Source organism: Quercus robur, chromosome 3, assembly GCF_932294415.1.
Source record: "Quercus robur chromosome 3, dhQueRobu3.1, whole genome shotgun sequence".
NCBI lineage: Eukaryota > Viridiplantae > Streptophyta > Magnoliopsida > Fagales > Fagaceae > Quercus > Quercus robur.
The window spans coordinates 15,124,801-15,141,214 of NC_065536.1; the positions used below are offsets into that span (position 1 = coordinate 15,124,801).

The 16,414-nt window shown below is 32.8% G+C and overlaps 2 protein-coding genes across 15 annotated transcripts in view; one reads left to right on the forward strand and one right to left on the reverse strand.

Annotated features, from left to right (window-relative positions):
* The window catches only part of LOC126717234 (thioredoxin reductase 2-like), a 131,551-nt gene that overhangs the window by 713 nt on the left and 114,424 nt on the right, over positions 1–16,414 (forward strand). For 2 of the 7 annotated variants that reach the window (XM_050418723.1, XM_050418721.1), the window contains exon 2: positions 496–1,609. The exons of 1 other annotated variant lie outside the window; for it this stretch is intronic. In XM_050418723.1, coding sequence (XP_050274680.1) covers positions 517–1,609 — 1,093 coding nt within the window. In that variant the 5' untranslated portion in view covers positions 496–516. Of the gene's footprint in view, positions 1–489; positions 1,610–3,240; positions 3,753–16,414 lie in introns of those variants that run through there. 4 more of the 7 variants (XM_050418713.1, XM_050418715.1, XM_050418714.1 and 1 more) reach the window with 4 other exon arrangements.
* The window catches only part of LOC126717233 (uncharacterized), a 170,511-nt gene continuing 159,293 nt past the window's right edge, over positions 5,197–16,414 (reverse strand). For 4 of the 8 annotated variants that reach the window (XM_050418705.1, XM_050418708.1, XM_050418712.1 and 1 more), the window contains 6 exons: positions 15,357–16,190; positions 11,823–12,560; positions 9,981–10,718; positions 7,298–8,035; positions 5,820–6,662; positions 5,197–5,538 (listed from right to left, as the gene is read on the reverse strand). In XM_050418705.1, the coding sequence (XP_050274662.1) occupies positions 5,835–6,662; positions 7,298–8,035; positions 9,981–10,718; positions 11,823–12,560; positions 15,357–16,190 (3,876 nt within the window). In that variant the 3' untranslated portion in view covers positions 5,197–5,538; positions 5,820–5,834. The remainder of the gene's footprint in view (positions 5,539–5,819; positions 6,663–7,297; positions 8,036–9,980; positions 10,719–11,822; positions 12,561–15,356; positions 16,191–16,414) is intronic. The other 4 variants (XM_050418706.1, XM_050418710.1, XM_050418711.1 and 1 more) reach the window with 4 other exon arrangements.

Consider the following 16,414-nt stretch of genomic DNA (forward strand, 5'->3'; position numbering starts at 1 on the left):
TGTTTAAATTATTCAATCTTTGCTGTGAAGTGTGTCACCGTTTCTGGTTTGTTTTACTTCATTTTTCATTTCAGGGTTTGCTGTGACTTGAACCCCATTGTTTATGAAAATCAAGTACTTAGTGGGTGTTTCTGTTTTTGTTTATGTACGTCCTCAGTTTGTTTAATTCTTAGGTTTCTTTGTTATTCCTCTTGATTTCTATGTCATCTTAGGTGGTGATCGCCGCTGTTGTTGTTGTAGTCGAATATATATATTTTTTTAATGTGTAATAATATTACTATGAGGAATTTATTTGTTTGTTTAGACATTGTATTTAAAGAATTGTAATTGTTCAAATTTTAATTAGCTTGTTTATGCTTTATTATTTTATTCTAAATTTTTTATGATGCCATTATGGTCCAATCTTAAAAATTTGAACATCTCTTTTTTTTTTTTTTGTTGTTCTCTTTACAATTTGGTTTTCAAAACCATGCTTTTTAACTTTTAAAGAAATAGAGACTGCAGAAAGGAGAAATTATGAGTTATTGCCCTAAAAACAAGCTCTTAAATCTACTCAGAAGAGGTTCCAAGTTTGTTCGAAAGGCCTCCAACTCTGCTGCTCCCACCGTAGCTCCCACTTCCACACCTGGACAAGCATCCTCCTCTGCCACTGCCCTTTCTTCGACTTCGGCCATGGATGACCTCCATACCCTCAAAACAAGGTTGTGCATCATTAGAAGTGGCCCAGCTGCCCACACTGTTGCAATATATGCATCCCGTGCAGAGTTGAAGCCCATCCTCTTTGAGGGGTGGATGGCCAATGGCATTGCCCCTGGCGGCCAGCTCACCACGACCACTGAGGTGGAGAACTTCCCAGGATTTCCAGATGGAATTAATGGCATTGAGCTCATGGACCGCTGCCGCAAGCAGGCACTCCACTTTGGCACTCAGATTCTAACTGAGACCGTCAACAAGGTGGATTTCTCCACCACCCCTTTCAAGGTCTTCACTGATTCTAAGATTGTCATTGCCAATTCCATCATTGTGGCGACTGGTGCTGTCGCCAAGCGGTTAGACTTCCCTGGCTCTGGTGAGGGCCCAGGAGGGTTTTGGAACCGAGGGATATCAGCTTGTGCTGTATGTGATGGTGCTGCACCCATTTTCAGGAACAGGCCCCTGGGAATAATTGGAGGTGGGGATTCAGCCATGGAGGAGGCCACATTCCTCACCAAGTATGGGTCCATTGTGTACATCATCCATAGGAGAGATGCATTTAGGGCTTCAAAAATTATGCAGCAGAGGGTCTTGACTAACCCTAAGATTCAAGTTCTATGGAACTCGGTGGTTGTGGGAGCCTATGGGGATGAAAACACTAATAATAGGGTCTTGGGAGGGTTGAAGGTGAAGAATGTACTGAGTGGGGAGGTTTCGGGTCTCAAGATTTCGGGATTGTTCTTTGCGGTAGGGCACGAGCCAGCCACCAAGTTCTTGGATGGTCAGATGGAACTTGATTTTGGTGGCTATGTTGTCACAAAGCCAGGGACCACCCAGACAAGTGTGCCTGGAGTTTTTGCTGCCAGAGATGTCCAGGATAAAAAGTATAGGCAGGCTGTTACTGCTGCTGGCACTGGTTTGTCAATATCCTCTATCTCTCCCCTTCATCATTTAAATTTCGATTTTGGAGCTTCTATGTTTGCAGCACTTCTCTTCTTCATTTTATTTGGGATTGTATGTTTTGTGTAGGTAATAAGGTGTATTTGTTTCTGTTTCTGTTTTTTGCTGGGTTAAAATTATGTTTATCGCATTGATATAATGCTGAACTTAATTGCCTGGTTCACTTCTCTTCTCTGTACTGCTTACTCAGATGCATTTTTCAACTACAAGCTGCTGGTTTACATGTTTCTTTGTTCTTGATCAAATTGCCCACCAGATAATAAAGGGACTGACTGCAAGAACAGAGAATATTTATGCTTTCTAAATTTGCCAGTGTCTCTAATTTACTTGTTGCATTATGGTATTTTCTATGCGCAACACATTAGTGAATGTAGTTACCCTTTACCGATGAAACTGATAATAAACAAAAGGAAATTTTAATATTTATTTTTTGACTCACTCCTAATAGCTGTATAGTTAAGAAGGTTCTAAAAAGTTTTGTTTCTTGTCCATTCTATGCTTGTGGATTTAAAAACAAAATTAGTCTCACCTTGTGTGACCATGTACTTTTTATGTTCTTCTTTATCAAAATGATGAAACTTGTGCTCTAAGGTTGTGAAGAAATTAATCTATTTATGATTGGTTTGACATGGCTTGATCACCATCTCTCTATGCAATTGGATGACTGTTGAGTCTTGAATTAAGCGCATTCTTTTGAGACACTGAGCCCATTTTTGAGCAAACCCAAGCTGATCTTACTCAGGTTTTAAGAACTTGGAGTATTCAAATATGTGAATATTTGGAACTTGATTTTGTCCTACCCATTTTTGGACCCCTTAAAATAAGATCAAATGGGTTGCACTTCAAGGTTGAGCTGGACTCTGGGTTTTTTTTTTTGCTTGGTGACCTGAGATTGAGTGACATGTATTTATAATTTCTGCGCAAATGTAAATTAAGCCTATGCATAACTTTAATCTCACAAACTTAACTTATCGCAAGATACTTGACTAGGCTTGGATTGTTTGTCTTTTTAAATGTGATTTACAAAAAAAAAAAAAAAAAAAAAAAAAAAAAAAAACCTACTTTGATTTGGGAAAGTGTTTTGTGTTCATCATTTAGCTACATTGGGATGCATAAAATTTGACAGTTTCTGTAATTGACTATAAGAATTGAGATAATACAAATAATTGGCAGTGGTATATAAGTAAATAAATAACAGCAGTTTGTTGCTTACTAACTCCAATCTAAGTGATTCTGCTATTGGGAATACATGTCTTTCTGAAATGTTCATTTAGGTCCCAAGATTTTGGGGAAGAGGGGGGGAGAGAAAGGCTGCTGCTGGTTTCTGTTTCATTCTCAATTTTCGGAACGGTCATATAGAAAATTAGAAATCATGTAAGCAGTGGTTTTGATTATACCATTAGCTGTGGCATCTACCATTGTTGCGATAACCTGTTTCTATCACCAATATTTGGGTTTTGTTGAACAATTTATGTTATCATTTTAAATTTAAATAAAAAGACCTGTTCCACTTAAGTTATGGTTTATTCACAGTATATGTATTAAGGTCTCCTCTATTTAGTTTACTTGGTTTCTTTAATGATGCAGGTTGCATGGCAACTATGGAAGCCGAACATTACTTGCAAGAGATTGGATCTCAGGGGGTAAAATTGATTGATGAGTACCTGTTAGGGTACAGCCTAGTGGTTGGAGGCTTGGTATGAGCTGTAGATCCAGACACACTAGGCTCATCCCCACTAGGAGAGTTTCCCTTGATTACTTGATACACAAGTCTGGCAGGTGGGGTCGTGTATCCTTTTAAAAAATTGTTCAAAAAAGAAGCTAATTGATGAACAATATTTAATCAAGAAGGACGAAGAATTGTCTCCAAAATAATAACATTTTACTTTGTCACTGTTGGATGCATAAATAGATTTCTACAAGTATGCTGCATCTGTTTTCAGCTGTAACTTTTCTTGATTGTTTGGTTTTGGTAATCTGTAAATCTTAAACCTTAGCTTTTGCCCTTTTGGTGGCTTTTAAACATGTTGACTGTAGCATTTTCTCTTGGATCTTGGCTACTCTGCTGGTTTCTTGAGATATATTCTGCTTTAACACCATGTTTGATGTGCTATATGGCAGGTGTTTATTTATTTATTTATTTTTTTGGGGTGCACTTGGTTAGTGTGATAGCATGTCCTGTTGGTAATTATTCTTCTCTACACAAGGACATGCCAATATGAACAAAGAAATCAAATTTTTGTTCACCACGTTTGTAGAGCACCTGACCTTCAATAGATCCTATGGGTTATTTACGCAGCATGCTATTTTGAATTATGGCATGAATGATAAATTTTCATTTACTTATTCCTGCAGTAAAAAAAAAAAAAGTTTAATGCTTCTTTAATTTTTTAATCAATTATTTTATAGAACCAATTGTATATATGGGCAGAAAAAGCTTATCGTTGGACCTTTTACCATTACCAACCCCCCCCCCCCCCCCTCTCCTTCCCCCAAAAAAAAGGAAAAAAAAAAAAACAATTTAACTCACAACGTGAAGAAGTTATTTAGAATTGCAATGAACTTGTGTCATTTTTACTTCAATTTGTGTTCAAGAAAAAAAACATTGCTTTGTTACTATCGGCCATGGCATCCACCATTGTCATTCTTAGAACCAATGGTGCCATTGAATATTTATACCTGTTTTGCACAAAATAAGATTGACCAAATTGAAGATATTGAAAATTTTATAATGTCATGGTGGAATTTGTAGAGGAAACCCCAGGTGAAAGAAGGTACTCATATCATTTGAGTCTTCAAATTAAAGAGGAGACATTGAGTGCCAAAACGTGGAAGAGTATAAGTTTTTGTTAATCTCTGAATTTTTTTTATTTCATTGTAATTTTAATAGGGAATCCTTGTTTTTAGAAGTTTGCAAATTATTGGAAGTTTTGAGAAATTGGAAAAGAGCATTAGCATGTAAAGTATACAAAAATCCCGAATGAGAATGGGAAGTTGTGATTAGTACCCAGCATTAAAATCTTTTTTTTTTTTTTCCTTTTTTGTGTTGGGGGGGGGGGGGGGGGGGGGGATGGGATGGGGAAAACCTGAATTTGAATTCCCTCTCCCCACTTATTGTAAATAGGAAAAATAAAATGATGATCATTTTGCTCATCTGTGTTGAAATACAAATATGATTTTCATTGCCATCTTTCAATATAATTTACACCCCTTTCATTAGATAGAGTTGGTGGATCTTTGATTTATGCTTATTTCAGAGTTTTTATTTTTTTATTTTAATTATTTTTAAAAAACAACTGCATTCTTCCTATTTTGGTGGTCAATGTTACCATCTGTTCTTTTCTTGCTTCATAAAATACTAATTTGGATTTCAATTACATACAATTGTTTATGAAGAGAAGATAATTTACTCATGAAGACAAAAATTTTCTTCCTAACCAACTTTAACTAAAATTTCACAACCATATACATTATCATTTATCTTCCGTAACCATGAAGCTAAAAGTAGGGAGATCAAATTGGCTACGTTAACACTCATCAAAATAATAGCATGTATGTACAACTTCATTCAAATAGCCATATGTTCTTTTTGCACCAAGAAGAGGTAGTTTATAACACTCCAAAGAGAAATGTATCATAGAAATAAAATGTAGTAGTACTGCTACTACTACTCAACATGGCAAAACAAGAAAATAAAGATACAATAGCAGAATAAACAACAAATGGATGAACTCTACTGATTTTCCATAACCATGGGGATAACGACCCTCTGAGCAAATGATTTTAGGAGAAAGAAACATGATCCCAAGTACCACAAATTACAATTCCAAGCCTCATTCCCGCTGTTGCATATTTTGGATGATCTCCTTCTTTAGAATTCTGAACCTTGTGTTATAGAAAACAACATATTGAAGAAAAAAGCATCAATCATTATAACTGCTGACATCAAAGTATCATCAAGGAAAAATAATATACTTTTAAATATAATAAAATTATTGTGTGTGCTTACGAAGTGCAACGGGACCCAATGCAATTTACAAGGATTCTATTATGATAATTATCTAGTGGAAGAGTGAAAAGGTTGCTTGTGTTTATGCATCAATGCATTAAAAAGATTAAAGTACATGGTGTGGGAAAATAAGATATTTTTTGAATAATATACTCACCCTTTCTTCAATGAACTATTGAGCGAGCCAATGTATGGTAGTATTCAGGTCAACCTTCCAATGCCATTTATCTTCTTGTGTTGCTTGTACTTTTTTTAGCTTTGGTGTCGCTAAAGCTCCATAAGAGAAAGTCTTCATTTCAGGGCACTGCCTCACAATTACTCCTTTCAAAGATGGGAAATTGAAAGAATAACTTTCAGAGCAAAAGCTTGCAAGGTTTGGCAAGGAATCAAGTTTTAAGTATATCAACTGGGTGAAAGTAATCACCTCACTCGCTTCACCTCCCTCTCCTACTACAACTTCTGTTATCCTTTCACATTCACTTACACTCATTTTTTTGAGCTGTACCAAACTTTTGGCTGTTGATGATGTAACTAAGTTAACCAATCCATGACATTTTTGTATTTCCAGAATTGTCAAATTTTGGAAAGATATTGATGATGGTACTAAAATTTTCAGTTTGTCACAAAATGACACTCTTAGATTTTCCAGATTATACAAAATTGGGCTTGGTTGGCTGTCTTCTTTCCACAAATGTGTTAACGTTGGTAGTTCATATAGCTCTAGTACTCGAAGTTGTGCGAGTATTGTAGCATTATTTTCCTGGTCAAAAAGTTGTTCATATGGGAATATTTCTTCCCAAGAAGTAAGCCTCAACAAAAGTGTCTCCAAACTGTGTAATCTTTTTAGAAAATTAATCCAATCAGAAACAGCTAGATAGCCAATTATGGAAAGGTATTTTAATTTGTAAAAGCACTCTTCCAAAAGTTGGTCACATTGCATCTCCTTCATCTTCAAATTTCCACCCAATGCCAACAACTCCAAGTTAGGGAATAATGTACCCTATTAAAAAAAAAAAAAAAATCAAAGCATTGAATAAAAGAAAATAGATTTATTAATGAAAAGGATTATATCCTTGAAGTCTCTAAAATTAATGGTAAGAATATGGTCCTACCTTATTATATCTAGATGAAATTAAAAAAAAAAAAAAAAAACAACAACAACAACAACAACAATGAAGAAAGTACATAACAAAGAACAATGTCGTAATTCATAAATACTATCGAACAATACTAGTCAATCAAATGCATAGTGGTGTACCAGCAAAAAAAAAAAAAAAAAAGCATAGTGGTGTAAGAGTCATTTAAAAGAAAATCCTTTTTTCCAAAACCATGTTAATCAATTAGTAGTTGTTGTCAATTAATTGTTTCAATTTGTCACAATTTGACACCTGTAGTACTTTCATATTTCTGGACATGTTGACCAAAAAAAAAACACACCAAAGGTACCGATATTTTGATGCAAGAAAGATTAAGGATTTTGTTAAAAATAAAAAGAGTATATAGATATATGACCTTTATTAAGAACTTCGCGTTTGAAACTTGTTTTTTGCGTGAGAGACGAGTATGACTCCAAACTAAGTTATTATTTCTCGTAAATATAAATATTATAAAAGAGTAGTTAAATTAGCCTCTTACCTCTTCAACCAAGAAAAGGGGTTGTTGAGTGGAGGTCTCTAGTTGGCTCTGTTCAACTGTTTCTTGAAAGTTCAAAATTTTTGAAGCAAATATCTCAATTTGATCACATTTAGACACCTCCAATTCTTTTAGCAATGGCCATTCTGAAGTATGCACCCCTCGGCAAAACCACTTGAGCTTTGGCAAATTACGAAGAAATAGGAGAGTTACTTTAGGGAAAACAAATCTTGCTGCTGCTTCTGCAATTTCTTCCCGTGAAACAATTTCCTCCACTCCACAATCAACTATCCGAAGATCCTCCAATTGCATGAGACATCTAGCCACAGATGCTGGGAACAAACTTTGCAAACTCTCACATTCCCAAGCACTTACTACTTGTAGATTTGGAAAGCTGAAAATACCTTGGGGGTCCTTATTCCATACCTGCTTCATTTTCGGTAGGCAATGCAAATTCAATCTTTTCAACGGAATGGCTGTCACAACATGTGATTCTCTAACATCGAGCCTTTGAAGTTCAAACACTTCCTGTAGTGAACCACAATAACGTACTACAAGTGTCTCTAGACTTTGGAATCTTGTCAGCATATTAGATTCAAAGACGTTCACAAGATTTTCACAGTATCCAACAATTAGAGATTGAAGCTTGAAAAGGGAATCTTCAGCTAATTGATCATGCCATATGATTTTCAAGTTCTCCATGTGCATGATTGTCAATGTTTCCAAACTAGGGAATGCAACCTGCAAGTCCATCCCATGGGTGTTAATAGTAACTCACAAAATATAAAAAAAGATATATACGAAGTAAAACAGGGGATTATAAAAATAGAATTACCTCTTCATTGAAGAGAGGTTGCACAGATAATTCATTGTAAGTAATTAGGAAGCAGTTAGTTTCTCAAAAGACTAGATTAGTTAAACTTTTGATATCAGTTTCTCATTTTTTTTAATTAAAAAAAAAAATTCTCATTTTTGATTGCTCTGTTTACTACATAAAAAAACAGAGCCTTTCATTGTAACATATGCTCACATTTTCTTCTTCAATAAAGATCACAGCAATTCTATTTAAAGAGACAACATTTTTGACAAACCTAAAGTTTCATTTGAGGCAACTTGGCAAGCAATGTGAGGAAGGAGCCATCTAAAGATAAATTCATTAAAATAGCACATTATGATCCTGCCAAATAGCTAGGTTATAAATACGGGTTGCATCTTACTTTTATTAATTAATTTTTAATGTTTTAATAATACTATTTGTGCTATACGTTGAAGATGATAAAGCTAAACACACCTTTTCATTAAGTTTGCAGACAAAGGGCAGTAAGACGCATCGTTTCATTCAAGTAAATAGCTAATGTATTGGTATTGCTCAAACGGTGTCCTATTGAAGATTCAAGAATCAGTTGGTATTGGCGGGCTTTTCAGTTAGGAAACTGTGATCAACCAACTCAACAAACTCCACCTTTCATGGATCTAATCCGTAATTCCAGGGGTTCTGTTTTATTCAGTTAGGGAGATTTACTTGTATAAATACTGTATCTAGCATCAGAATGTAATTAAGCAAGATCAAATACAATTTCTCTTTGATATCTCTCTCTCTCTTCCTCTCTTTTCTTCTCTCTCTTTCACCCTTTTCTTCTCTCTCTGCAATTGTTTGTTCTTCGATCTAGCTAAACAGTGTTAGATTGTCTCTGTTAGAATTTCATTGCTATAAGCTTTTATAACAATAAGATTTTATTAATACAAGCTATGTATAAATACATTTTTATCACAAAAATATGAGAGGTGCTTTTTCCACCACAAATCATAGGTGATAAGTTGCAATTAGTTTTAATACGAATCTATAACTTAAATTATTATTTTTTATTGCCCACTCATAACAAATAATAACAACCTAACCTTTAGAATTTGCACCGAGGTTCAACCGAAGTCGAACCAATCATGATGTTATAATTAATTTAATAATAATAAAATACAAATAAAGGTGTTAAAATGACAAACATTAACAAATTTATACTAAAAATATGTCTAAAAAAATTACACAACTTTCAAATGAATTTTCACCATTTTTATAAGGTTAATAGAAACTAATAAAACATAAACAACAGGAAAAAAATTTGTTTTTAGTAATCTTTCAAATAAAATAAATTATCTAAAATAAAATCATTTTCAACATAAATTAATAAGTTGTATATTCACATGTAAAAAACATAGTTCTTGAACCTCTAATAAAATTATCAAATAATAATAGATTGAGAGGGGGTAATATAATAATTTGGAAAACTATAATCTAAATTGTAAATAAATAAAATATTAAATCCAGGACTGACATAACAAAGGAGCATAGCCTATTGGTTATTGTATTAGTATTTGACCTACTGATCCCTTATTCTATCCCAAAGATATTATTATTTTTAAAATGATTGAACCGTAATTGTAAAAATGTTGTGGACATAGCACTTCTCTTAAACTATTGATCTCCCATTTAATTACTAATAACAACCTATCATTGAGGATTTGTAGTAATAATGTTGTGTATGTAGCATTTTTCTAAATATATACATAATTTAATCAGATTATTAAAAATTAAACGTAATTAAATGCACAATAAATTTCAAATTTGGGATTGGTTTTACTTTTTTGAGAGGGATCATCTATTATTTATGTTATACCATTAGTCACTTACCTCTTCAACCAAGAAAAGTGGTTGTTGAATGGATGTCTCTAGTTGACTCTGCTCATCTGGTTCTTCAATTCCAAATTCTTTTGAAGCAAATATTTGAATTTTATTTGATCCATACACCTCCAAGGTTTTCAATAACGGCCATTCTGAAGTATGCACCCCTTGGTAAAACCACTTGAGTTTTGGCAACTGTCGAAGCACCAAGAAAGTCAATTTAGGGAACACGAACCTGGCATCTTCTTTTGCACCTTCTTCTTGTTCAATAATTTCCTCAATCCCACATTCAACTATTCGAAGATCTTCCAGTTGCTTGAGACATCTGGCCACTGAGGTTGGAAATAAACTTTTCAAACTCTCACATTCCCAAACACTTATTTTTTCTAGATTTGGAAAGGAGAACGTTCCTTCGGGGTCCTTATTCCATACACGCTTCAACTTTGGTAGACGATGCATAAATAATTTTTTCAACTGAGTCACCGTTATTGCTTGTGTTTCTGTAACTTCTTGCCCTTGTGGTTCGAATATTTCTTGTACTGAACCACAATCTTCTACTACAAGGGACTCCAAGCTCTGGAATCTAGACAGCATATTAACTTGGAAGATTTTCATAAGATTTTCACAGAATTGAACCGCCATGGACTGAAGCTTTGTAAAAGAGCCAGGGGCAAATTTGTGATGCCATATAATTTTCAGGTTAGGCATATAGGAGATTGTCAATGTCTCCAGATTGGGGAATGCAACCTGTAGGACCCATACGATGAGTTTTTGATATAGGAAACAATCATACATGTAATGCAAGACAAGATATAAATTAAATAAAGATACCAATGAATTCTATGTTTAGATGAAAAATGTATTTATGGTTTTTGGTGGTGGCTATAGGAAATTTTTTTAGGTGGTTATTAAAAAACTTAAATTAAACAAAATTTAATAAAAATAAAAAACTTGAATATATATATATATATATATATTTAAAATCGTTGTTTGATAGTTTCATTATCAATACTATCAGCTACATTTTTTTAATGTACACAACTAAGCAATCATTAAACTATGAGAAATGTTATGTCCCCCATGGTTTTCAAACCTGGACTGTATAATGAACCGTAAAAGGGACATGTTCAAGGTTTTTAAGGTCAGACCGAGGTTCAACTGAGGTAGAACTGTGATGATGTCATAATTAATTTAAAAATAATAAAATTCAAATAAAGGTATTAAAACAACAAACATTAACAAATTTATACTACAAATATGTCTAAAAAAATTTCACAACTTTCAAATGAATTTTCACCATTTTTATAATGTTAATAGAAAATAATACAGCATAAATAAGTGGAAAAAAATTGTGTTTAGTAATCTTTCAAATAAAAACAAATTACCTAAAATAAAATCATTTTCAACATAAATTGTATATTCACATGTAAAAAACATAGTTCTTGAACCTCTAATAAAATGATCAAATAATAATAGATTAAGAGGGATAATATAATAATATGGAAAGCTATAATCTAAATTGTACCACCTATAATTTAAGTTCTGAATTCAAATTAGAATTACTTTCAATGTACCACCTACAATTTGTTGTGAAAGTATTGTAAAAATATTGTGAACGTAGAACATCTCTTAAACTATTGATCTCCCATTCAATTACTAATAACAACCTAACATTGAGGATTTGTAGTAAAAATGTTGTGTGTATAGCATTTTTCAAAATATATAATAAAATTTAATCAGATTATTAAAAAGAAAACGTAATTAAATGCACAATAAATTTCAAATTTGGGATTGGTTTTACTTTTTTGAGAGGGATCATCTATTATTTATGTTATACCATTAGTCACTTACCTCTTCAACCAAGAAAAGTGGTTGTTGAATGGATGTCTCTAGTTGACTCTGCTCATCTGGTTCTTCAATTCTAAATTCTTTTGAAGCAAATATTTGAATTTTATTTGATCCAGACACCTCCAAGGTTTTCAATAACGGCCATTCTGAAGTATGCACCCCCCGGTAAAACCACTTGAGTTTTGGCAACGGTCGAAGTATCAAGAGAGTCAATTTAGGGAACTTGAACCTGGCCTCTTCTTTTGCATCTTCTTCCTGTTCTATAATTTCCTCAATCCCACATTCACCTATTCGAAGATCTTCCAGTTGCTTGAGACGTCTGGCCACTGAGGTTGGAAACAAAGTCGTCAAACTCTCACACCCCATAACTTCTATTTTCTTTATATTTTGAAAGGAGAAAGTTCCCTGGGGGTCCTTATTCCATACACGCTTCAACATCGGTAGACGACGCATAAATAAAATTTTCAATTGAGTCACTATTATTGCATGTGTTTCCATAACCTCTTGCCCTTGTAGTTCAAATATTTCTTGTACCGAACCACAATCATCTACTACAAGGGACTCCAAGCTCTGGAATCTTGACAGCATATTAACTTGGAAGATTTTCATAAGATTTTCACAGAATTGAACCTTCATGGACTGAAGCTTTGTAAAAGAGCCAGGGGCAAATTTGTCATGCCATATAATTTTCAGGTTAGGCATATGGGAGATTATTAATTTCTCCAAATTGGGGAATGCAACCTGTAGGACCCATACCATGAGTTCTTGATATAGGAAACAATCATACACGTAATGCAAGACAACATATAAATTAAATAAAGATACCAATGAATTCTATGTTTAGATGAAAAATGTATTTATGGTTTTCGGTGGTGGCTCTAGGAAATTTTTTTAGGTGGTTATTAAAAAACTTAAATTAAACAAAATTTAATAAAAATAAAAAACTTGAATATATATATATATATATATATATATTTAAAATCGTTGTTTGATAACTTCATTATCAATACTATCGGCTACATTTTTTTAATGTACACAACCAAGCGATCATTAAACTATGAGAAATGTTATGTCCCCCATGGTTTTCAAACCTGGACTGTATAATGAACCGTAAAAGAGAGATGTTCAAGGTTTTTAAGTTCAGACCGAGGTTCAACCGAGGTCGAATCGTGATGATGTCATAATTAATTTAAAAATAATAAAATTCAAATAAAGGTATTAAAACAACAAACATTAACAAATTTATACTACAAATATGTCTAAAAAAATTTCACAACTTTCAAATGAATTTTCACCATTTTTATAATTTTAATAGAAAATAATAAAGCATAAATAAGTGGAAAAAAATTTGTGTTTATTAATCTTTCAAATAAAAAAAAAATTATCTAAAATAGAATCATTTTCAACATAAATTAATAAAATTGTATATTCACATGTAAAAAAATATAGTTCTTGAACCTCTAATAAAATTATCAAATAATAATAGATTGAGAGGGGGTAATATAATAATTTGGAAAACTATAACCTAAATTGTAAATAAATAAAATATTAAAAAGGGGGTACTTTTTTTTTTTTTTTTTTAGAGTTTTAACTTAAATGATGCACGCCTGATCATTTTTTTCATTTAGCTCAAGTTGTTAGTATTTGATTAGACACGTGTTCTAATTCAATTGGTTAAAGTAATTAGGAAGCAATTAATTCTCTCAAATGGCTAGATGAGTTAGACTTATGAAGGAACAGAGCCTCTACAACAACAGTTAATTCACTCAAGCATTTTTGGTCACTCTGTTTTCTATATAAAGGAACAGAGCCTCTCATTGTCTTATAAAGAATAAAATAAAATAAAAAAAGCCTCTCATTGTAATTACATATACTCTCACAGAAATCCTATTTATAGTGAGAGAGTATTTTTGACAAACCTAAACAGTGCATAAGTTAGGGTACGTACATTATTGTTATTTCATTTGAGGAAATCACCAAATTTTTTATTTGAACATAGTGGCATGGCAACTTGGCTAGCAATGAGAGGGAAGAGTCATCAAAAGGAAAAAAAAAAAAACCACAAAGACATGCATGAACAGAAATCAAAGACTAACGAAAATGTGACGAATCCTGTAAACAATACTAAGTATGACGAATCCTATAAACAATACTAAGCATCTACAAAATAAGTCATGAATATATATATGCTTGCATACCAGATGCAAGGTGGAGTACTTCAGACATGGTATACATCATTGAATAGCACTTGTGGATTTAAGTTTAATGCGTAGCACGATTGCCAAATTTTTAATTTTCATAAGGATGCATGCATATAGAAGCTTAATTAAGAGATTTTATTCATATTTGTTTTTGATAATTTTTTTTGGGGGAAATATTTGCAGTTTTTGTGGAAATAGTATTGTTGATAAGTTATCTAATGCAAGTTAAAAAAAAAAAAAAAAATTGGTTCAGTTAGTCATTCTCAATATGACAATTTGTGTTTTGTTTATGAAGCATCTTTAAATAGGTATATTTTGATTTGATAAATATTTATGATTATATCGAGATAAGCAATGTATTTAATAAAAAAGTATATGATCATACTTTTCTACACTTTATAAGAGATAGAACTATTAGATAAGATGATAATATAGTGGTTTGTGATTAAAAACAACATTAAAATAGAAGATTAAAAGTTGAAACTGTTGAATGGTAGAAAACCTCTACTTTTCTCTTTCCTATTCAATTACCATGGTTGGAAAATTTTAATTTCCAATATATTTGATCATTTATATATATATATATAGAGAGAGAGAGAGAGAGAGAGAGAGAGAGAGCTACTTTTATCAGTTGGCAAAGAAAGCAATATGAATTATTTATTTTAGTGAAAAGAAAATATTCTTGCCCATGTTTAGTTTTGTAAGGGGCAAAGATAAAAAAGAGTTTTTTTTTTTTTTTTTTTTTTTTTTTTTTTTTTTTAAATTAATAGTTTAATAGACTTAAAATGAAATACTCTTAGGAAAAAAAAATACTTTGTTAAAAATTATTAATTCTACTATATAATCTAGCAAATATTTCAATATATATATACACACATAATAATAATAATTATTATTATCTATAGAAATAAAAAAATTTGTGAATTAATTCTTTTAGGTTACCACGATTTCATGGCGGAGTCATGGTTTTGTGAACAATTGTTTATGAGTATGGTCCCAACATGTTACAGTAATTATCTAGGCGAAAAATACAAACGAAAAAATTAACATAATTAAAGATTAAAGAAAAATATATGATGCTTGCAAATCAAAACGCAAGGTAGTGTCATTTATAAGAAAATAATTTTAGAAAGACATGATAAACATTGATCCAGCTTTTTTGCATCAAACTGTATAGCTTACCACAATTCCCACATATGGTACTATCAGGTTTCCAAAGCACTAAACTTTACGAATGCAGGGTTCATCAAGACAAAAAGTAGAGAGGCCAAAGACTCCTAAGTTACGAATGCAAAAAATGCAAAATCAAAACAGGGGATAAGCAAAATAGACTTACCTCTTCATTAAAGAGAGGTTGCATGCCTGTATGTGGGATCTCCTCAAAATCCAGCTCACCCTCGTGAATGATTTCTCCAACATCAGTTATGATAGAATTCTGTGTGCTTAAGAAGCTCAGGAGCTTTGGAAGACATTGTAGTTTCAAGTGACGTAGTTGAGGGAACAATATCATATCTCTATCTTCAAGTTCACCATCTTCTTTAACAACTATTGCTCGCATGATGTTGCATTCTTTTATCTCCAATTCTTGAAGTTGTGAAAGACCCTTAGCTATGGATGACGAGAAGACAAATTTCAGTTTCTCACAGTGTTCCACTTTCATAATTCTTATGTCACGAAAGGATGTCAAGGGAAGTTGGGCATCGCATATTCCTTCCAAGTTGATCATGTTTTTGAGAGAAAATATCTTTAAGGCAGGAAATACAACATCAATAACCAACCCCGTTGAGTGGATGATATATTTAATCTCAGCATTGTTTTGGACACGGAGATGCTTTAGTTGTTGGAAGCCTTTCATATCCAATTCATATACAATACACTTAACACCATTTAACTCGTCCAAACACAGCTCTTCTATTTCATTAAACAACATTTTGATCCCACTCTCCAACTGATTGCATGTATTCAGCTTGAGTTTTAGTACTCTTGAGTTTTCATGTTTGTCAGACCAATCCCACACATCTCCTATAAATATTTTGTATCTTTTCAACTTCTCAAATAACAAATCTTTTGGCATCATGTTGGCATCTGGAATGTGTACTTCTAAAGTGCTTAGTCGTGACAAATGCTTTAGCTCTGCAAGACTAGCTCTTTCATTGTTGAGTCCTTCAACCTCCCAATGAGTGAAGCTATTGCCAACATATAACTCTTCCAATAGTATCAAGCGTGATAGGACGTTGGCTGGAATCACTTGAAGCTTCTTAGAATCGCTCAAATCCAACATCCGTAAATGAGTCAAAAGCCCTATTTCTCTTGGCAAATATTTAAATTCAGACTCAACAAGACTAAGAATTTCTAAATTTTTCATCTCTCCAGCCATAGCTATGTCTTCCAACA